Source organism: Rhinoraja longicauda, chromosome 23, assembly GCF_053455715.1.
Source record: "Rhinoraja longicauda isolate Sanriku21f chromosome 23, sRhiLon1.1, whole genome shotgun sequence".
In the NCBI taxonomy this organism is placed as follows: domain Eukaryota; kingdom Metazoa; phylum Chordata; class Chondrichthyes; order Rajiformes; family Arhynchobatidae; genus Rhinoraja; species Rhinoraja longicauda.
In genome coordinates this window covers 232896-256500 of record NC_135975.1, presented here as the reverse complement: position 1 = coordinate 256500, position 23605 = coordinate 232896, and the positions used below count along the sequence as shown (strand labels likewise).

Below are 23605 nucleotides of genomic sequence, written 5' to 3'. Positions count from 1 at the left end.
GTGTGTGAGTGTGAGTGTGTGAGTTTATTGTCACGTGTGCTGAGGTACAGTGAAAAGCTTTTGTTCTGATGAGTGCATTTGGTGCTAATGGACGGTGTGTGTCTCTCCTCAGAATGACGTTGGAGGACAACGAGTTCTGGTCAACAAGTGGAGCACCTTCCTGAAGACCAGGCTGATCTGCTCAGTGTTGGGGCCCAATGGGGTTGAGACACATTTTGACGACATGGGTAACTCGCTCTACCTCCTCTTAAACACTCACCCCCTCCTCTTACACACTCACCCCCTCCTCTTACACTCACAACCTCCTCTTACACACTCAACCTCCTCTTATACACTCAACCTCCTCTTATACTCACCCCCTCCTCTTACACACTCAACCTCCTCTTACACACTCACCCCCTCCTCTTACACTCACAACCTCCTCTTACACTCACAACCTCCTCTTACACTCACAACCTCCTCTTACACGCTCAACCTCCTCTTACACTCACACCCTCCTCTTATACTCACCCCTCCTCTTACACGCTCAACCTCCTCTTACACGCTCAACCTCCTCTTACACGCTCAACCTCCTCTTACACTCACACCCTCCTCTTATACTCACACCCTCCTCTTACACACACAACCTCCTCTTACACTCACACCGTCCCCTTACACACTCTACCTTTTACACTCACACCGCACATTCACTGCTGCTCCATTCAGGGTGGAAGCGAGTACACACTTTGTCGGACGATTAATTCTGGAATGGGGCAGCTGAAGGGAATGTACCTCACTGAATGAGGACATTCTGCCCATCGAGATGATGCTAGTTGTTAGTAACCAATCCAGTTGCTCCCTCAGAACTTGTAAAGTTCAACTTTGTTAAAGGTGGGGTCCAGACTGTAGACTACAGAGGCCGGCACGGTGGTGCAGCGGGTAGAGCTGCTGCCTCACAGCGCCAGAGACCCGGCTTCCATCCTGACTACAGGCGCTGTCTGTACGGAGTTTGTACGTTCTCCCCCAGACTTGCGTGGGTTTTCTCCAGGTGCTCCGGTTTCCTCCCACACTCCAAAGATGTGCAGGTTTGTAGGTTTATTGGCTTCAGTAAAATTTGAAAACAGTCCCTAGTGTGTGTAGGATAGTGTTAGTGTGCGGGGATCGCTGGTTGGCGCAGACCTGGTGGGCCGAAGGGCCTGTTTCTGCGCAGTGTCTCTAAACTGAATAAACTAATTAGACGAGTAATCAGTGGGCCATTCTGCTGGATTTTGCCTGTACTTTAAGCTTTTCACTATAACAACACATACGACGATAAACTAAACTAAACTACTTCCAGTTCTGAATTTTCCCTCAGCTTCCCATCATTCTCTAAACCCATCCTACCTCTAACCAAGTATCTTTTTTTAGTTCAGTTTAGAGATACAGCGTGGAAACAGGCCCACCGAGTCCGTGCCGACCAGCGATCCCCACACACTAACATTGTCCCACACACACAATTTACAATTTTACTGAAGCCAATTCACCTGCCAACCTGTACGTCTTTGGAATGTGGGAGGAAACCGGAGCACCCGGAGAAAACCCACGCAGGTCACGGGGAGAACGTACAAACTCTGTATAGACAGCACCCGCAGTCAGGATGGAACCCGGGTCTCTGGCGCTGTGAGGCAGCAGCTCTACCCGCTGTGCCACCCCGTATCTGTGTAATCTGCCTGGTTATTGGTGTGGGTCTGTTCAACGCTAGTTCTCGTCTAGTCTCAGATCAGCCTGAGTGGAAGAGCCGCAAACATTAATCTACTGATAGGGACCCACCCGTTGGCTGTAAAATCAACTGCTGCTTTGTTTCTTTCATTTGGAAGAGATGAACGATCGACATCGTCCTTCGAGTACACATTCATCTGGAGTTCTTAGTCAGACTGAGACACTTGATCAGTAATTTATAATCAATGGTTCCCTGTTTTTTTTCTGTCTTACAGAGGATGTGTTTCTGTTACAGACCAGAGACCACAGGAACCCTGATGTCTACATCTTGTTCAGGAGCACAAGGTAACTTGTCACCTCCCCCTCAACCCCCCCCTCCACAAGGTAACTTGTCACCTCCACCTCACCCCCCCCCCTCCACAAGGTAACTTGTCACCTCCCCCTCACCCCCTCCCTCCACATGTCAGGGAGTTGCACCTCCTGCTTCTGTCACACGAATTTCAACAAAACCTAAACAGGAAAATTAAACGGTTTTAGTAGCTCGATGGACAGACTTTCAGACAGAGGAAGCTCCAAGGGGTAATGGGTAGAAATGGGAGTATTGTATTGAGATAGAGGGTAGGCTGTGATTGTGTTGAAAGACAGAACAGTCTTGAAGGGATGAATGGCCTCCTGCTGCCTCGAGTTTCTGTGTTTAGAAAATTCATCAAATAATTGCAAACTCCAGAAAGACCCCCTCAGCACCCTCTGCCCAAGATGCAAATGGCAATACAGTCTTCATGGTGAGTTTAGTGTCTGGCCCAGCCAGCCCAATGTGTGATTGTCCATCTCGCTTTCTCCACAGACGCTGCCTGACCCGCTGGGCAATCCCTCATGTTTCACATCTCCATCCATATGCTCCTTCGTTCCTTTCTCTCTCATCATAATGACATTGGTGGGACGCCCATATCTCCACTCTTGGTCTCCACCCTTGGTCTCCACCCTTGGTCTCCACCCTTGGTCTCCACCCTTGGTCCCTCCCCTATCTCCACCCTTGGTCTCCATCCTTGGTCTCCATCCTTGGTCCCTCCCCTATCTCCACCCTTGGTCTCCACCCCTGGTCCCTCCCCTATCTCCACCCTTGGTCTCCACCCTTGGTCTCCACCCCTGGTCCCTCCCCTATCTCCATCCTTCCACTCTTGGCTGGTCTACAGGTATTCTCTTGGAGTTTGTTGTTAGCCGATTGTTGTCATAGTCCCTGCACTGTTCCAGTGAATGTTGACCTGGGTGTAAAGTGTAGACCACAGTTCTGCAAAAGGAGCTTTGTTGTCAGAAATTTTGGAAATCATAAGTAGGATGAGTGGGCTATAGTCTGTTTAGAGCTCCTTAGAGAGTTTTCACCCAGAGAGTTGTGAATCTGTGGAATTCTCTGCCACAGAAGGCAGTGGAGGCCGATTTACTGGATGTTTACAAGAGAGAGTTAGATTTAACTCTTAGAGATAACGGAATTAAGGGATATGGGGAGAAAGCAGGAATGGGTTACTGATTCTGGATGATCAGCCATGATCATAGTGAATGGTGGTGCTGTCTCGAAGGACCGAATGGCCTACTCCTGCACCTATTTTCTGTTTCTATGTTTCCATGTTTCTACATTCATATTGGGGAACAGGATGGGAAAATGACCAACACAAGGTGCTAGGAAGGTAATGAGATGTGTCAATGTGTTTAGCTCTGCAACAGCTAGCTTACATAGAATAACATTGGAGATAGTAAACCGGGCTGAGAGTAATAAAATACCCAGGAAATTGATCTTTTGCCCATCTTTTAGATGGGAGAGAGGTGTTCAAAATAACAGGAAACATACAGTTAAAGATAACTCTGGGAAAGACAAAGATGAAAGGTCACAGAGACATTGATCAATGATGACTATTTCAGATCCACAAGTAACCATGGTATCATGAGAATATAAAATGCTGTAGGTATTGTGAATCTTTGAACCACTTTGGGTTCTCTCAGAGTGTTTCCTGGAGTTGAACCGTTAATACCTTCAATAAACCAACGTCAGATAGACTCACCAGGGATCAATGAGCTTTTTGATTCTCTGTCCGTGCCTATCTAAGTAAAAGGCAAAGACAGAGTACAGATGTAGCACGAGATTCCCTCGGACAAGCATTAAAATCAAGTATTTATTCAGTTTGTGAATGGCTGTAATCTGCGTGCTTTGCTGATGGTGTTGTGGGTGTGTGTTGCAGCAATGTGTTCCAGGGCTATGCGGTGTGTGTTTACCACATGGCTGCCATCCGTGAAGCCTTTCATGGGCCCTTTGCTCACAAGCCAGGGCCGGAGTATCACTGGGGAGCCTATGAGGGCAAGGTGCCATATCCACGACCAGGCACCGTGAGTAGTAGCAGTAAAATGAACCATGTCATTGGGCTTTCAACGTGTCATAGTTCAGTGGTGTTTCTGTTGTCACACGTGCTAACCGCTAACACACTGTGAAATACCTTTCCTGACAAACAGTCCAGTACAGTATTGCCAGACCCTTGAATACAGACAATACAGAAATACTCAGCCCGCATGCAAGATGCGCCATGGTCAAGGTCCACGCTACAGTTCTTATGAGCGGTGCCAGTTGCAGGCGAGTCCCAGGCTGCTGCAGGGCCTCCAGCCGTCTCCTTCCAAGGACCTCTCCTCTCCTCGCCAGGCCACCTTTGTTCCCCGTGGGGTGGTGCCTCCTGCAGCCAACCCTGAGGACACGGTGGACAAACCCCGGACCCTTCTCCTCTCACTCCTCGCCCATCATCGCCCGTCACGTCATCATCACCCGTCACGTCATCATCGCCATCACGCCTGTTACGCCATCACGCCATCATCGCCCGTCACTCCATCACGCCCGTCACGTCATCATGCCCATCATTACCCATCACGCCCATCATCGTTGGCTCCATCCTCTCACTCTCTGGTCTTCAGGGACGAGCAGGGGCGCTCGGTGGCTCCCCCTGTAGGCCGCTGTCCACCCTCTTCCATTGAGCCTTGGGGGGCCGGCTCCCCTGTGGGCAGTGACCTTGAGTTTGGCCGCAGGGACCCAAACCCAATAGAATCATGCCCAGGACGTGCACGCACAGCATCAACGTGTGGGCGCGTCTAAAGGCAAACACGTCACAAATTTGGTTGAAAAACAAAAAATTCTGGGATTATCAGCGGGAAGAGAAACAGAGTAAATGTTTCTGGTCAAGGACCCTTCGGGGTCTCTGGCGCTGTGAGACAGCAGCTCTACCCACTGCACCACCTCCACAGGCATCGTTGTGCAAGAGTGGTGGAATGTTGTGGCGATGTACAAATGAGACGATGACTCCGGCTTTGAACAAACCATGCTGTTGTCCACAGTGTGCCAGCCAGATCAGCGCCCCACCTGGAGGTGGATATCGCAGCACCAAGGACTACCCAGACCAGGTCCTGCGTTTCATACACAGTCACCCCCTGATGTACCAGCCCGTCCACCCCCTGCACCACAAGCCCGTGCTGATGAGAACCGACGGGCAGCACCACCTCAGGCAACTGGTCGTCGACCGGGTGGATGCTGAGGATGGTCAATATGATGTCATGTTCATCGGCACAGGTGAGCTGGGAGATGGTGTTTCGATTTGCACAGGTGAGCTGGGAGTTGGTGCCATAAGTTCATAAGTGACAGGAGCAGAATTAGGCCATTCAGCCCATCAAGTCAACTCTATCATGGCTGGTCTATCTCTCCCTCTCAACCCCATTTTCCTGCCTTATCCCCATAACCCCTGACACCCATACTAATCAAGAATCTATCTGTCTCCTTTTTTTAAAATACCCACTGACTTGTGGCCTCCACTGCCGTCTGTGGCAATGAATTCCACAGATTTAACACCCTCTGGCTAAAAAAAATCCTCCCCATCTCCTTTCAAAAGGTATGTCCTTTTATTCTGAGACTGTGACCTCTGGTCCTAGACTCTCCCACAAGTGGAAACATCCTCTCCACATCCACTCTGTCCACACCTTCTATTCATCTATTGATGCAGGTGAACCTGGAGATGTGTCCTGTGTATTGGCACAGGTGAGCTGGGAGATAGTGTCATCTATTGACACAGGTAAACTGCAGAGAGTGCTACCGTGATTATGTGAAGTAAGCACCAGTCCATGTTTACATAACCATAAAGCAGAAGTCTTTTAATGATAACAAGTCTGACTGCTGCTCCCAAAAGAGGCAATATCTTTCTCCTAGTCACTAAATATATTGTCAATTCATTTTCAGGTTAATTCTCGACTTGGGACAGCACTTGGAGCAGCCATGAAGTGGCACTTTGATGGGCTCCACTTATCCTAATCGTATCTGTGCACATGCCCACTGTACGATGCAGTCGGTGTCACGCAGTATAATTGAAGCTTTTACTCTCTCCAGATGCAGGCTTGGTGCTGAAGATTATTGTCATTTACAACCAGGAAGCTGGAACAATGGAGGAGGTGCTGTTAGAAGAGCTCCATGTGTTCAAGGTGAGAGTAAATGCAGCTTGGACATTCACACCTGGTACCTGAACACCTGGTGCACACCTGGTACCTGAACACTGGGAGGGAAGACTCTGTAGTAACTAGGGTCTCGGCCCGAAACGTCACCTATTCCTTTTTTAGAGATGCAGCGTGGAAACAGGCCCTTCGGCCCACTGAGTCCACGCGAACCAGTGATCCACGCACTCCAACATAATCCTACACACACTAGGGACAATTTACATCTATTACCAAGCCAATTAACCTAGAAACTTGTACATCTTTGGAGGAAACCAACACATCGGGGAGAACATGCAAACTCCGTACAGACAGCACCTGTAGTCAGGATGGAACCCGGGTCTCTGGCGCTGTGAGGCAGCAGCTCTACCCGCTGCACCACTGTGCCGCCCAGAGCTGAAGACCTCATGCAGATGTAGAAAGGAGGTCTCTGTAGAAACTAGATTCTCAACACGAAATGTAACCTATTCATTTTCTCCAGAGATGCTGCCTGTCCGACTGATTTACTCCAGCATTTTGTATCTATCTTTGGCTCTGTAGTAACTAGGATATCTGTTTCAATTTCAGGTGCCAACTGCAATCATCAGTATGGAGATTTCTGTTAAACGGGTAAGATTACATGATTGGATAATGCCCCTTTTCCAGCTTTCTTCTCTCCCCCTCTCCCCCCGCCCCTCCCCCGCTATCGATCTCGACCCAAAGGATCACCAAACCATGTTCTCCTCAGATGCTGCCTGACCCGCTGAGTTACTCCAGCATTCCAGTGTCCTTTTGTGTATTTACCAGCACCTGCAGTCCATTATTTCTACAAGATTACGTGATTGTAGGGAAAGTGAAGAACAAAATGCAATTATACTGAGCAATAGTTTGGGTCGAGGTTGTTGTCAGATGCAGGAGTACAGCAAGGTACAATGAAAGTCCTGCTCACAGCAACGTCACAGGCCGGTAGACAACACAATGAGTACAAAGTAGCAGCCACTGATGGAGTTGGCACCGCGCGGAGGTATTTATCTGCTGTGTATTGATGGGCCTGAGGCATTGTCCACTCAGCTGCTGCCTGAGGTACCCTGATGGTCTAAGGAGGCTTTCCTGGCAAAGCCCGTCTTTCACACCTCATCTTGCAGAGGGCAGGTGTGAGGGCCAGGTGTCAGTGAGGAGCGTGGAGCTTACATGACGACCACAACACAGTTGACAGGGCAGGTGTTAGTGTGTAGTGCAGGTGTGTGGAAGTGTGGAGCTCACTGAAGACAAGGACTCGGGGTCATGTGCAGGTGTGAGGGCAGGTGTGAGGGAAGAGTGCAGGTGACAGGGCAGGTGACAGGGCAGGTGACAGGGCAGGTGACAGGCCAGGTGACAGGGCAGGTGACAGTGCGAAGTACAGGTGTGTAGAAGTGTGTGGAGCTCACTGAAGCCAAGGACACCTGGTCAAGTGCATAGAACAGATGTCAGCACCAGGTGTCGGGGCAGAGTGCAGGTGTCAGCGAGGAGCATGGCGCTCACGTAAGGACCAGGACCCAGGGTTATGTCCAGGTGTCAGGGCAGGTGTGAGAGGCAGAGTGCAGGTGTTGGTGGCAGGTGAGAGGGCAGGTGTCAGTGAGGAGTGTGGAGCTCACGGAAGACCAGGACACATGGTCATGTCCAGGTGTGAAGGGCAGGTGTGTAGGGCAGGTGTGTAGGGCAGGTGTGTAGGGCAGGTGTGTGGGGCAGGTGTGTGGGGCAGGTGTGTGGGGCAGGTGTGTGGGGCAGGTGTGTGGGGCAGGTGATGGTGAGGAGTGCAGGTGTCAGGGAAGAGTGCAGGTGTTTGGAGATCACGGAAGACCAGGCCACAGGTTCGCCAGCCATTCCACATCCTTTAGGGCAGGTATTGATCCCCTGCTGGGTCTTCTCTCTCTGAGACTCTGCGCTGCTTCTCTTGGTGAAAGTCGCTCCGGTTTCACCAGGCTGTGAGATTGCTGAATCTACCCAATACAGAGTCTTTTATTTCAATTATTTTCTAATCAGTGTTTGTGTTCTGCACAGTTTCAAACAATCCAACCCACAATCTGCAGATCTAGTTGATTAAAGAAATGAATCAAGGCTGATGGGAAATTGTTTCTCATTTTAATTTAGCAAAACTTGTACATTGCATCGCATTCAGCTGTGGCTCAGGTGAAGATTCATCAGTGTGACCTGTATGGTTCAGCTTGCACGGACTGCTGCCTCGCCAGAGACCCCTACTGTGCTTGGGATGGAGACACCTGCACCAGGTACCTGGCGGCCACAGGTATCACCAAACGGTAATCACCTCTGCACCCCACAGTGCTGACCGTCTGCTGACCGCAGTGTAGCGTGTAGTGTACGTGACCATAGTGTAGCGTGTAGTATACGTGACCACAGTGTAGCGTGTAGTGTACGTGACCACAGTGTAGCGTGTAGTGTACGTGACCACAGTGTAGCATGTAGTGTACGTGACCGTAGTGTAGCGTGTAGTGTACGTGACCACAGTGTAGCGTGTAGTGTACGTGACCGTAGTGTAGCATGTAGTGTACATGACCACAGTGTAGCGTGTAGTGTACGTGACCGTAGTGTAGCGTGTAGTGTACGTGACCACAGTGTAGCGTGTAGTGTACGTGACCACAGTGTAGCATGTAGTGTACGTGACCACAGTGTAGCGTGTAGTGTACGTGAGGAACACAATGTAGTACGCAGCTGCTGTGCTGCGATACCTGATTAGTACGTGTGTCAGGGGTTATGGGGAGAAGGCAGGAGAATGGGGTTGGGAAGAAGAGATAGGTCAGCCATGATTGAATGGCGGAGTAGACTTGATGGGCCGAATGGCCTAATTCTGCTCCCATCACTTAACACCTTATGACCTTATCTGGGGCCACGATCAGGGAGAGATTTGTGGAGAAACATCACAACCGTGTCTATCTTCATCTTCATCAGCTCTGCTGCTCAAAGATAGAAGCAAAATGCTGGAGTAACTCAGCGGGTCAGGCAGCATCTGTGGAGAACATGGATAGGTGATGTTTCACAGAGTGCTGGAGTAACTCAGCGGGTCAGGCAGCATCTGTGGAGAGAAGGAATAGGGGACGTTTCGGGTCAAGACCTTTCTTCAGACAGAGCGTCAGGGAAAAGGGAAACGAGAGATATTAATGGTGATCTAGAGAGATAATGAAATATATACAAAAAAGTAACGATGATCAAGGATGTTGGCTGTGGGGATGGTGACAATGAGTTCTACAGACCATGGACCTAGTACAATGACTAGGGTGGGGGAGGGACGGGAAGAGAGAGGATGCAAGATGCAAGAGAGGTGATATGATAATATATACACCTGTCGGACATAGATTGTGTAGACAGAACCTGTGTCCCATGGTAGAGGTGTCTAAAACTAGAGGGCCTGGGTTTAAGATGAGAGGGAGGGATTTAAAGGGGATCTGAGGGGTAAATATTCAAACACAGTATCTGGAATGAGCTGCCAGAGGAGGCAGTAGCTGTCACAAGGTGTTAGAATCACCTGGGCAGGTTTGTGAATGAGCAAGGACCAGGGTTGTGGAACTAACAGGCAAGTGGGATTCGCATAGGTGGGTATGATAGTTAGCATGGACACGGTGGGCCGAAGGGCCTGTTTCTATGCTGTACAACTCTGTGACGTTGCCCAGGTATACACAGGTGTGTATACACAGGTGTGGACAAACCTTGTCGTCTGTGGAATATTTAATCGTTCAGTGAGGCGCCTCCTTTGGTTCTGAAGTATTTCGGGATGTGCAGAGCTGCCGGTCCCCTGCAGGTGGCAGCGTTGGGCCTCAATCCCTCCCTGACCAGATCGGCACGATTTGTTCAGATTCACACATTTAACCATTTCCCCGCCCAAACTAAAGCGTGGTCAGAAGATGGGGACCATCTGTGCAGTCACTGCCTGGTATTCACCTGACAGCTCCAGGGTGCACAGAGCAACCCAATGAACCGCCCTGTGGCATTGAAGGGCTGGTGCCACCACCTCTGACCCCCCACATCTGACCTCTGACCCCCCCACCTCTTTGACCCCCTTCATCACCTCTGATCCCCCAGTTCTGACCCCCACCACTGGCCTCTGAACCCTCCCACCTCTTAACCCCTTCACCTCTGAAACCCCCTCCACCACCTCTGACCATGATCCTCTAACCCCACCACTACTGATGCACTGACCCCCCCCCCCCCCCCCCCACCAGCCTTGACCACCCCATCTCACTGCACAGAAAGAGTCGGCTGCCCCAGCCAACTTCATCACCATCTAAGTACCTGTTCTATGATCGATGATCCTTAAACTATCGCCAGACAGCCAGAGGAGGTAGTTGAGGCAGGAGAGACGCTTGGAGAGGTACATGGATAGGACAGGTTTGGAGGGAAATGGGCCAAACGTGGGCAGGTGGGACTGGTGTAGATGGGGCATGTTGGCTGGTGTGGGCAAGTTGGGGTGAAGGGCCTGTTTCCACATGGTATCACCCTATGAAGGGCCTGTTTCCACATGGTATCACTCTGTGAAGGGCCTGTTTCCACACAGTATCACCCTATGAAGGGCCTGTTTCCACATGGTATCACTCTGTGAAGGGCCTGTTTCCACACAGTATCACCCTATGAAGGGCCTGTTTCCACGCTGTAAGACTCTCTCACTCTTTAAGGGTTCTATTGAACTCAAGAACGCCCTGTTCCTGGGCTGCATAATCCGATGGCTCTCCATGATGGGAGAGTGATGCTGTGCCACATGTACTGCAGGAGGTGATGTCCACACGTGTTGTCAGAGACTATTGATGTCTGATATTGAAGGCTGTGTTGGGAGGAGGTGTAGAGTAGACTTCATCGGAGGGTGATGCTCCTTGTCCGTCTCCTCCCCTCAGGCGGTTCCGTCGGCAGGATATCCAACATGGAGACGTGGCTCGGCAATGCCTGGACCTTCCAAACGGTACGTCACCACCACAGTCAGGTCACATCATGCTGGTGGTGAGACAGTACGTGACGTATTTCAGTTGATGCTGGGGAGTTGGACGATAATTGAAAATGTGTCAAGAATGTTTTATTGTCATGTGTCCCGAAATGGAACAATTAAATTCTTACTTGCAGCAGCAGTACAGATATGCAAACATAGTGATAGTAAAATATCATTCATATTCATTGTGTTAGTTTTCAGATCTTCCAACACAGTAAAGTGTTTGACACTGAGATTGCCACCTCCTCAGTGCTGCCTCTCGGTACGTGACCAGATGTTGGTTGAGAAAGTTTCATCCTTTCATAAACCTCTGTCCCTCCAATAACCTTCCCCTTCCTCCTTGGATCATCTCACTTCCAGGAAATCTCTTTCTCCTGAAATTATCCCAGTGTCATCGACTACAAAGTTCTACACATCTTTAGATTTTAGAGTTTAGAGATACAGTGCAGAAACAGGCCCTTCGGCCCACCAAGTCCGCACCGACCAGCGATCCCTGCACACTAACACTATCCTACACACACTAGGGACAATTTACAATCTTTACAGAAGCCAATTAACTTACAAATCTGGGTTTGATTCTGACTACGGGTGCTGTCAAGTCAAGTCAAGTCAAATTTATTTGTCACATACACATACACGATGTGCAGTGAAATGAAAGTGGCAATGCCTGCGGGTTGTGCACAAAAAAGAATTACAGTTACAGCATATAAATAAAGTTAATAAGTTACTATTAGTGTCGACAAAAATTTAGTCTCTGGGGTTATAAAAGTTGACAGTCCTGATGACCTGTGGGAAGAAACTCCGTCTCATCCTCTCCGTTTTCGCAGCGTGACAGCGGAGGCGTTTGCCTGATCGTAGCATCTGGAACAGTCCGTTACTGGGGTGGTAGGGGTCCCTCATGATCTTGCTTGCTCTGGATCTGCACCTCCTGATGTATAGGTCCTGCAGGGGGATGAGTGTAGTTCCGATGGTGCGTTCTGCCGAACGCACTACTCTCTGCAGGGCCATCCTGTCCTGGGCAGAGCTGTTCCCAAACCAGACTGTAATGTTGCCGGACAGGATGCTCTCTACAGCCCCAGAGTAGAAGCAATGAAGGATCCTCAGAGACACTCTGAATTTCCTCAATTGTCTAAGGTGGTAAAGGCGCTGCTTAGCCTTATCCACCAGTGCGGCAATGTGCGTTGCCCACGTCAGATCCTCTGTGATGCGGACTCCCAAGTATTTAAAACTGCTCACCCTATCCACAGTAGACCCATCTATCTCCAGTGGCGTGTACGTCCTTGGATGTTTAGCCCTTCTGAAGTCCACAATCAGCTCCTTTGTTTTAGTGACATTCAAGAGGAGGCTATTGTCCTGACACCAGAGTGCCAGATCAGCCACCTCCTCCCGGTAGGCCTTCTCATCGTTGTTGGAGATCCGGCCCACCACCACAGTGTCATCAGCAAACTTGATGATGGAGTTTGAGCTGAACCTGGCCCCACAGTCATGTGTGTACAGGGAGTACAGTAGGGGGCTAAGGACGCAGCCCTGGGGGGATCCTATGTTCAGGGTGAGGGAGCTAGATGTGTGTTCCCCCATCCTGACCACTTGGGGCCTGGCAGTGAGAAAGTCCAGGACCCAGGCACACAGAGGGGTGCTAAGCCCCAGTTCCAGCAGCTTCTCAACCAGTCTGCTGGGGACTATTGTGTTGAATGCTGAACTAAAGTCAATGAACAGCATCCTCACATAGCTCCCCTGGCTGTCCAGATGAGAGAGAGCGGTGTGTAGAACCTGGGAGACCGCATCATCCGTGGACCTGTTCGGACAGTATGCGAACTGTAGTGGGTCCATGTTGCGAGGAAGGAGGGCGCAGATGTGCTTCTTGACTAGCCTCTCAAAGCATTTCATGACAACCGAGGTGAGGGCCACTGGTCGGTAGTCATTTAAACACGCTGGAGAGGCATTCTTTGGCACCGGTACAATGATGGATCTTTTGAAGCATGCAGGGACCACGGACTTTACCAAGGAGAGGTTGAATATTGTGGTGAGCACTGGAGCAAGCTGAGTAGCACAAGACTTTAGTACTTGCCCAGATATACCATCTGGACGTCCAGCTTTCCTCGTGTTCACACGCGTCAGAGCCCACCTCACCTCACCTCATGCTCGGACACCGAGAATGTGTGCACATCCCCAGGGATGGATCCCCCTCCAGCCTCGCTAGCCAGCGCCCCTTCGGTGCTGTTTTTAGACGGCGAGCTGTCTGTACGTTCCCCCTATGACCTGCGTGGGTTTTCTCCGGGTGTTCCAGTTTTCTCCCACATTCCAAAGTGGTGCACGTTTGCAGGTTAATTGCCTTATAATTTGTAGGTTAAACAGTTCCCGGCTTTAACCATCCTCCATTCACTCTAAACATCCTGTCCATACCACAATGGTCTTGCTGAAGTCCATGTTGCTGTACTATATGTACGACACACTTGGTCATCTCCACAGGTCCTGAATTAGTGAAGGGCACAGGAGAAACACACGTGTCTTTCTTTGAATAATGTATTGGGTGTAATGAGTCATAAAGTGATACAGTGTGAAAACAGGCCCTTTGGCCCACCTGCCCACACCAGCCAACATGCCCCATCTACACTAGTCCCACCTGCCCACACCGACCAACATGCCCCATCTACACTAGTCCCACCCGCCCACACCGACCAACATGCCCCATCTACACTAGTCCCACCTGCCCACACCGGCCAACATGCCCCATCTACACTAGTCCCACCCGCCCACACCAGCCAACATGCCCCATCTACACTAGTCCCACCTGCCCACACCGACCAACATGCCCCATCTACACTAGTCCCACCTGCCCACACCGACCAACATGCCCCATCTACACTAGTCCCACCTGCCCACACCGGCCAACATACCCCATCTACACCAGTCCCACCTGCCCACACCGACCAACATACCCCATCTACACCAGTCCCACCTGCCTGCATTTGGACCACATCCCTCTTAACCTGTCGTTTCCATGTACCTGTCTAACTGTTTCTTAAATGTTGCCTCAACTACCTCCTCCGGCAGCTCATTCCATACACCCTCCACCCTTTGCGTGTAAATGTTACCCCTCAGATTCCTATAAAATCTTTTCCCCTTCACCCTAAACCTATGTCCCCTGGTTCTCAATTCCCTCCATGACTCTGTGCGTTTACCCGATCTATTCCTCTCACGATTGTGTACGCTTCCCAATTCAGAGTGGTGGAACTGATGGTAATGCTGTGTTTAAATGTGCAATAGTGAACGTGTGGGCACAGTTGGTGCTGAATGAGGCAGCTCTCCTGGAATGATGGAACATATTACTACTTCCACAGTTACCACGTTTACATCACCTGTTGCTTTGCTTTCCTTTTGTGGTCAGATGAGGCCTTACCGAAACCAGAAGAAAGAGTTTTGTATGGGATTGAGGGGAACAGTACATTGCTGGAGTGCTCTCCTCGATCACCTCAAGCCCAGGTGCTCTGGTTTGTGGAGGGATCGTCCAATGCGAGGGAGGAAGAGGTGAGTGACTCAATGAACTGTGACCAGCGTCGATGTCAACTGTACACCCACAAGTCAGATTGCAATGTAGACGGGGAGTGTTGCATGTTTGTGATGAATAATGGACCCTCCTCCCTCCCCCCCCTCCCCCTCCCCCCCCTCCCCCTCCCCCCCCCTCCCTCCCCCCCTCCCCCTCCCTCCCCCCCTCCATCCCCCCTCCCCCCCTCCCCCCTCCCCCCCCCCCCGCTCCTCATCACTTGGTCCAAGGCTTTATCCTCGCTCTGCTCCTTGAGCCAATCATTTCCCATCCAGTCCCCTCCCTGCGTTTGGCCCATGTCCCGCTAAACCTGTTCTATCCATGTACCTGTCTAAGTGTCTTTTAAATGTTGTTCGAGGACGTGCCACAAATACCTCCTCCGGCAGCTCGTTCCATACATCCAACAACCTCCCTGTGAAAAAATTCCTATTAAATCTTTCCCCTCGCGCCTTTAACTTATGTCCTCTGGTCCTCGATTCCCCTACTCTGGGAAAAAACTCTGAGCATCCACCAGATTTATTCCTCTCATGATTTTATACCCCTCTATAAGATCACCACTCATCCTCCTGTGCTCCAAAGAATAGAGTTCCAGCCTGCCCCATCCTCTCCCTGCAGCTCAGGCTCTTGAGTCCTGGCAACACCCTCCAAATCTCTGCATCCTTTCCAGTTTAATGACTGTTGCTGCTGCCTCTACTTTCTCTTCTGCCAATCCATCTTCTCCATATTTACCAATCTTATTTTTCCAAATAATCTGCAACATTTAGTTCCCAGACCTGGTCGGTGTGTAAATGTGATTCTGTAATCCCAGCAGTACAACATTTTATTGCAGTTCTTGTTCATACGTTTTACATTGTCGGCAGTTTAACTCATTTTTGACACTGATGTCTTTTGTTTAACCTTTCTGCATTCCTAAATAATAATATATTCCTTTATTTGTCCCACACTGGGAAAAGAATCATGCTGTTAGTTTCCTGCAGTTTCTGAACTTTCACACTTCACCCTGCCCTTTCGCTGAATGGTTTAGACTGCGTTTAATTTCTCCTGGATCTTGTAGGGTGGGTCAGAGAAGCATTCACATTGATATTCTCTCAGGTCAAAACAGATGACCGGGTGATTAAAACAGACCTGGGGCTGCTGCTTCTCAACCTGCACAGAATGGATGGTAGAATGTACTTCTGCAAGTCCAGAGAACACAGCTTCACACAGACGGTGGCCAGAATCAGGCTGCATGTGCTGCAGGAGGCTCAGATTGAAGGACTGTTTCACGCGGGCGATGAGGAGGGTGAAGCCCGCAGACGGCCGTGTGTCCTACAGCAGGGCACCCAGCAAGGCGGGAGACTCTGGTACAAAGAGTTCCTGCAGCTACTGGGCTACACTCACTTACAGCGGGTGGAGGAGTACTGCCAGAAAGTGTGGTGCTCGGAAAAGAGGCGAAAGAAAAACCGGGCGGCAGCAAGTAAGTGGAAGTACGGCAATGTGCAGGAGAGGAAGGTGAGGAGCAGAGACCTGGCAGATCACCGACGATCACCACGCCACGTCATGGACTCGTGAGGCAGATGCAGCAGTCCGAGAATTCAACACACACACCTTGCAATGGTGGGAGACAGAGAGGATTTGAGGAATGCGTCTCATCTACACAAGGCTTTGTAGACTCTGTTTCATCTACACAAGGTGTTGTAGACTCTGTTTCATCTACACAAGGCTTTGTAGACTCTGTTTCATCTACACAAGGTGTTGGAGACTCTGTTTCATCTACACAAGGCTTTGTAGACTCTGGTTTTGGACAATTGTATTCCTGAGATGACACTTTCACAAGGTGGCCGTGCAGGGGAGTGTTGGCGTGTGTCACTGGTGGTGTGTGTCACTGGTGGTGTGTGTCTGTGTGTCACTGGTGGTGTGTGTCTGTGTGTCACTGGTGGTGTGTGTCACTGGTGGTGTGAGAGAGGTCCACACTCCTCACACACTGACTGCCTTTACCAAACTCAAAACAATGATGTCTGGAATTCTGCACAGCTTATCCAGGAACTTTGAGTATAAGACACATCTCTCTCTTTTACATCATCTCTGTCCATTCACTGACATTTCAACCATTATAGTTGTTGATATTTAATAATTTTGTGAAGCCATTCACACATCCTTTTGAAAACTGGAGAATCGACCATTTCCCTGCGTATATAACATCATTATATCCATTGCATTCTGCGGCTTGATTATAACTTTAAACATTCACTGCTTTTCCACCAGAAAAGAAGGTTTCCCCAGATTCAAATCATCAAAGGAGTGAAGCTTCAACAAATATCATTGATATATAAAGTTTGTGTATTATATCTAATGAGTGTGTCAAATCAATGTCATTTAGATCAAAGGTTTACGTCTAACACCATGGTTACACCTGACAGGTAAACAGTGCACATTGCCAGCTGAGCCTCAGATGACCAAAGAGTGGGCTATTCAGATGACCAGAGTGGGCTATTCAGATGACCACAGTGGGCTATTCAGATGACCATAGAGTGAGCTATTCAGCTTCTCAAGACCTTTCCTTCACAGTAGGATCTTGGTTGAACCAATTTCCCGCCAGTTCTGAATATTTTCAAGGATTTGGTCTCCACAGCAAGACATTCCAAAGTCTTGGAATTCTTTGAGTAAATAAATTCTAAAAGGGCGCCCCTTATTTGATACACTGCCCCTCCCACCTCAACTCTCCATTAGCCGAATCTCCCAGCATTTACTCAAGTCCCCTTGAAATCTTACTTGACTCAAAAAGATCACCTCTCATTCTTCTAAACTCCAAAGGGAATGAACCAAAACTATGCAACTTTCCCTCATAATTCCATTTTACAACGGATCATCCTGTACTTTCCCTGAACTGCCTCCAATAAGGTAATGCACACAATGGCCGAGATGTGGTCTCATTTGTGTCCACTCACGTAATGCTAGACTTTCCTACTTGTATATCGCAAGTACATCTGGGCAGATAAGTTGTAGACACAAGGAACTGCAGGTGCTGGTTTACAAAAAAGTACACAGTGCTGGAGTAACTCAGTGGGTCAGGTGGCATCTCTGGAGAACATGGGTAGGTGATGTGGACATCTGAAGAAGGGTCCTGACTTGAAGGGTCCAGCATGTTCTCCACAGATGCTGCCTGACCCGCAGAGTTACTCCAGCACTCTGTGTCTAGTTCAGGTAGATAAGATTTGGTCTTGGCATCATGTTTGGCACCGGCATTACGGGTTCTAGGGTCTGTTCCTGAGTTGTACTGCTCTATGTTCTAACTCTCTTGAAACCAAATTCAACACTCCATTGGTCTCCTGAGTACTTGTTGGAGCTCCGTGGCCTCTGTTTCCATGTGTAAGGACCCCAGGTTTAGTTTTGTTTAGTTTATGTTCCATGCTGCCTCTTATTCCCACATTCTTTGTCCAGGTGAATGCTCATTACTTTTATTTCAGCGGGTTCTGTGGGTTCATCCATAAATTATACTCTCATAAGGTCATAAGTGATGGGAGCAGAATTAGACCATTCGGCCCATCAAGTTCACTCTGCTATTCAATCGTGGCTGATCTATCTCTCCCTTTCAACTCTCTACATCCAAGTTATTCACAGGTAACTGGAAAACAGTGGCTCTAAGACTGATCCCCGGGAGATTCCTACATGTGGAACATCTGACAGGATAAGAGAACCCAAACAGGTCATAAAAAACCAAGGCATCTTGTGGATATTACTAAAGCAATGCGATCACTTTGCTGGGCTTATATTATGGACATCCCTACAGAGAGGGAAGATATATAGGCTTCTTTCCACAGAGGCTGCCTGACCTGCTGTTTCTGGCATCATCTGTTCTTTTTTTCAGATTTCCCATGCCTGCAATTTCTTGTCTATCTCTCTTCATTGTAGGTGAGGTGGATGAGAGGTGATCTAATATAGGTAATGTAGGTAAGGTGTACCTAATGTAGGTAATGTGTACCTAATGTAGGTAAGGTGGGTGAGAGGTGACCTAACTGGGATTTGAGATGCTGATGGACATTGAACAGTGAATGCAGAGGAACATTTGGAATGAGAGTTTGCTGCGTCACCTATTTCTGACAGCGATCAGTGTGCATTCCGTTTCTCCAAAGGTTAACCCTCTTTGGAACGTTCTACCTCGAGCGCTGTGGAGTAGGAATCAGAGAATAATTTCAAGGCCCAGATTGAGGCACGGTTTGAGGTTACCTTACTGATCTCCACATCATCAGCATCTAACCTTCACCCTGGTCCTAATGCTGACCTAACCCCTCGAGTACCAAGCCCAAGCCTACATCATCAGCACACTTTGATAAAGTCAATCACTTTGGCCAAGTAGGATCTCCCCCTCTTTAAAACCAATCCCTTTGATTCCATGTGAGGAAGGAATTGCAGATGCTGATTTACACTGAAGATAGACACAAAATGCTGAAGTAGGTGATGTTTCGGGTCGAGACCCTTCTTCAGACTAGTCTCGGCCCGAAACGTCACCCATTCCTTCTCTCCAGAGATGCTGCCTGTCCCCCTGAGTTACTCCAGCATTTTGTGTCTATCTCTTTGAATCCATTGTGCTTTTCCACGTGTGATTAATCCTGTCTACAGGACCAGGGTTAGACTCAAGGGTCAGTGATTAAGTACGAGGTCACACTGAGTGATGGGACTGGCTCCAGAGCCTGGCGAGATGCCTCCTACCCCTGCATCTGATGCTCCTGTAGAGGTGTGCACCACATCTACTGGTCGATCAGGACATCCACAGCCCACACATGGTTCATTGCATAAGAGGCTTTTGTAATGTAAATACTGTTAGTTGTCTGTTAACAGCAGATGACTGAGTATGTGTGTCAAGGATTCACAATGAAGAAAATAAAATCACATTGTAAACTTAACCTGTAGATGTGAAGAGTAATAAAGAAGGATCTTTACTCTGCATTAAAGTGATTTTGAACCATCCGTGAACTGAATGTGATGGGATTTTACATCTTTCCTCCTGAATCTGAACAAAAATAGATTGCACCAAATTAAATGTTTCCTCTGTAGTGTTTCACCTTGAGATTGCTCCACCTTTGTACTTTGCAAACTTTGTTGCAGACCCTGGATCTTAAACATTAAGTCTGTGGCTTCTCTTCGTTCCTGAAACAATGCAATGGGATTGAAGACTAATCTTTTTTGGAATTAAGTTCATATATTCTTCAAACTTCTGTATCCCAAAGCTACAATTGACTACATAAATAATCACCAATAAATATAGATCAATAATTTAGAATGACATTTCGGGAAATTAAGCTGTGACATTTATTCACGAGCAAAACTTACTTAGGGATTGGATTGGTGGGTCTTTACCTGGAGTGTAGGAAACTAAGCTGTTACTTCATAGAGGTGCATAAAATAATAAGGCCAGGGTAGCAGAGTCTAAAACTAGAGTACATAAGCTTGAAATGAGAGAGGAAAGATTTAAAAGGAACCTGAGGGGCAACTTTTCGCACAGAGGGTGGTGGTTGTAAGGAACAAGTGGCCCGAGGACGGTGGCGCAGTGGCGCAGCGGGTAGAGCTGCTGCCTCACAGCACCAGAGACCCGGGTTCCATCCTAACTACAGGTGCTGTCTGTACGGAGTTTGAACGTTCTCCCCGTGACCTGCGTGGGTTTTCTCCGGGATCTCTAGTTTCCTCCCACACTCCAAAGATGTGCAGGTTTGTAGGTTAATTGGCTTTGGAAAAAATTGTAAATTATTCTTAGTTTATAGGATAGTGTTAGTGTGCGGGGATCGCTGGTCGGTGTGGACTCGGTGGGCCAATGGGCCTTTTCCACGCTGTATCTCTAAACTAAACTAAACTAAACTAGAGGAAGTGGTTGAGGCAGGTGCAATAATATTTTAAAGATATTTGGATATGGGCCAAACACGGGTAATGGGCCAAACACGGGTAATGGGCATGTTCCACTGAATCTATACTTATGGGAACACCTGGACTGAAGAAGGGTCTCGACCCGAAACGTCACCTATTCCTTTACTCCACAGATGCTGCCTGACCCGCTGAGTTACTCCAGCACTCTGTGAAACGTCACCTATCCATGTTCTCCACAGATGCTGCCTGACCCGTTGAGTTACTCCAGCGTTTTGTGCCTATCTTGTGGGAAGGCCATCTTGAGTTCACCTCTGGGTCAATGAGATGTGTCGGTTTGCTGGTCTTTTCCTCGTTGCCCTGCCCATCCCCTCTCCATCCCCCTTGCAAGACGGATTATCCATGTAAGCAATATCTCGGGCACAATGTTAAATTCAATTGTTCCGGAGATTAACTTTATAAAGTGTAAGAGAAATTTCATATGTCTCATTATTTGGCAGTAATCACAGCTTCAATGACCTTGCCAGATCATGTTACCCTGGAAGGTTATAATTGCCAACACCTGCTGTCTTGGACATAGTCAACAGAAATAATTCTATTATGTGAGTGGAGTGAATGGGTGTGGAGATTAATTTACACAACCAGCGACTGGTTCCATGTGTGAAGCCGAACAGTTGTAGCTCAGTCTTCCTCTTTAGTTGGAAAGCAAACAGAATGATCTTTGTGCTCGCGTTTACCCGGTTATCATGCTGCCAAAATATTGTCCACGTTTCTCGATTCTTCATCATAAATGCCAAAACCTAAATATATTGTCGCCAAGGCAGGGACGAGACATTTTCTGGAGAATGGCCACACTAACTCTAATTTTTAAATTTTCCACATCCACTCTGTCCATGCCTTTCACATGAACGCAAGGAGCTACAGGCTGTGGTTTGACATCGGTAAGGGGGACGTTGTTGGATTCTATTGCGGAGGCTGTGATAACAGGACAATGAGGAAACATCAACAGCATTACAAAGGAAATTCTGTTCAGTGAATTGACTGGAGTTTTTTTTATTGTTTAACTGATTTGGGAAAACCGATCATTATGGGGTATTGGGCTTTCATGGGGCATTCGATGAGGGGGCGTGGCTGCGTTCTGCAGCTGAGGCTCACCGGCAGTCTCTCTGTCTTTTTTTTGTTTTTGTCTTTGTTATCGTTTAAATGTTTCTTTTGATTTATTTTTAACTCTGTATATGTGGGGGGTGGTGGGGGGGGGTGGGGGAAACCTTTATTTCTAATCTCCTCCTCAACGGAGATGCGACCTTTACCGTGTTGTGTCTCCGTTTGTGCTACGGCCTAACATCGTGGAGTCGGCGGCCTCCAGCTGGGATCGACCTTGAAGACTCCGGTCGCAGGGCCTGGATTTACCATCTCGGAGGCTTCGGCCGTGGGCCCTGCAGACCGCAACATCTGGAGTTCGCAGGTCCCTGGCTGGCGACCGGCTTTCGGGAGCTCCAGCCAAAGCAGCTTCGACCGCCCCGAAGCGCGAGGTTTGATCGACCCGCTCGCAGGCCCTTCATCGCCCTGCGTGGCCTGGCCGCAGCACTTTCCATCGCCCGGTGGGGGCTCAGGACCTTCATCGGCCTGCTCGGCTCGGCCCTGGGACTTTCCATCGCCCGGTGGGGGCTTCAAAAGTCGAGAGCCTCGATCACCTCGTGGCGCCACGGGAGAAGAATGAGGAGGAGATAAGACTTTTCTTTGCCTTCCATCACAGTGAGGGTGTGCCTGGAGCAATCACTGTGATGGCTGTTTGTGTTAAAAATTGTAATTGTGTGTCTTGTGTTCTTTTATTGTTTACTGCCGGACCCTGACGTGAGAGGACGCTGGCGCTATTTATTCGCCGCTTCTCCGTCAGGATAGTTTGTCTGTTTGTTTTTATGTCTTGACTGTTTTTGTAAAGCGTCTTTGAGCATTTGGAAAAGCGCTATAAAAATAAATGTTTATTATTATATTATTATATTATATATATTATTATTATAATTCCCAGGCAAGAGTTAGTGTGCAAATGTAAAGAACATGGGATCGAGGACAAAATATTCACTCGGACTGAAAACTGATGAAGAGGAAGGAAACAGAGCAGGAATAAACAGGAACCTCTAGGGGTAATGGTGAAGGGTGGGTAGACTCAGAGTCATACAGGGTGGGTCATGCAGGGCACTAGAGGTGTGGGCCCCAGAGAATATACATCAAAGACTTGGATAGAGAAGGGATGAGCTGTAAGAAGGTAGGAGGAGGCTTCAAGGTGATTGAATAAGTTGAGTGAATGGCAGAGGCTGTGTGAGGTGGGTAGCTGATGTACAGAGTGAGCTGGGTGCCTGAGTACACTGGTCACAGAGAGAAATACAGTAACGTCAGCAATCTTACCCATGCTGCAAATACCCAGAATACTGAGAATACTCAGGAGTTATGGGGAGAACGCAGGGGAATGGGGCTGAGAGGGAATGATAAATCAGCCATGATTGAATGACGGAGTAGACTTGATGGGCCGAATGGCCTGATTCTGCTCTGAGAACTTATGAACATAAACACTTAGCAGTTCAGCAGCAGTTGTGGAATAGGAAGCAGAGTAACGTGTAATGAGGGCAGTTAGAAAGAGAAAGTATACAAAAGGAGATGTACAAACTGTGAAACTAGGTCAACATGGTTAAAAGAAGTATAAGACATAAGGTGTGGAGTAACTCAGTGGGTCAGGCAGCATCTGTGGAGAACATGGATAGGTGACGTTTCACAGAGTGCTGCAGTAACTCAGTGGGTCAGGCAGCATCTCTGGCGAACATGGATTAGGTGACGTTTCACAGAGTGCTGCAGTAACTCAGCGGGTCAGGCAGCATCTCTGGCGAACATGGATTAGGTGACGTTCCGGGTTGGGACTCATCTTCAGACTGATTGTAGTGGGGGGGGGGGGGGGGGGGGAGAGACAGTTCTGCCAGTTCCCTGGGCCTAAAGGGGACATGTTTAGTTTAGTTTAGTTTGGTTAGTTTATTGTCACATGTGCCGAGGAACAGAGAGATGGTTTTGTTATTTCTCTACTCCTTTCCCATCCATGTATAATC

General features: G+C 48.7%; 1 protein-coding gene across 5 annotated transcripts in view; it reads left to right on the top strand.

Annotated features, from left to right (window-relative positions):
- Positions 1–21617, top strand: part of LOC144604762 (semaphorin-3E-like) — a 54709-nt gene extending 33092 nt beyond the window's left edge. For 2 of the 5 annotated variants that reach the window (XM_078419401.1, XM_078419403.1), the window contains 10 exons: positions 113–227; positions 1953–2022; positions 3909–4053; positions 5044–5275; positions 6083–6174; positions 6751–6792; positions 8293–8459; positions 11043–11107; positions 14520–14659; positions 15768–21000. In XM_078419401.1, coding sequence (XP_078275527.1) covers positions 113–227; positions 1953–2022; positions 3909–4053; positions 5044–5275; positions 6083–6174; positions 6751–6792; positions 8293–8459; positions 11043–11107; positions 14520–14659; positions 15768–16226 — 1527 coding nt within the window. In that variant the 3' untranslated portion in view covers positions 16227–21000. Of the gene's footprint in view, positions 1–112; positions 228–1952; positions 2023–3908; positions 4054–5043; positions 5276–6082; positions 6175–6750; positions 6793–8292; positions 8460–11042; positions 11108–14519; positions 14660–15729; positions 21001–21425 lie in introns of those variants that run through there. The other 3 variants (XM_078419405.1, XM_078419404.1, XM_078419406.1) reach the window with 3 other exon arrangements.
- The last annotated feature ends 1988 nt before the right edge of the window (positions 21618–23605 follow it).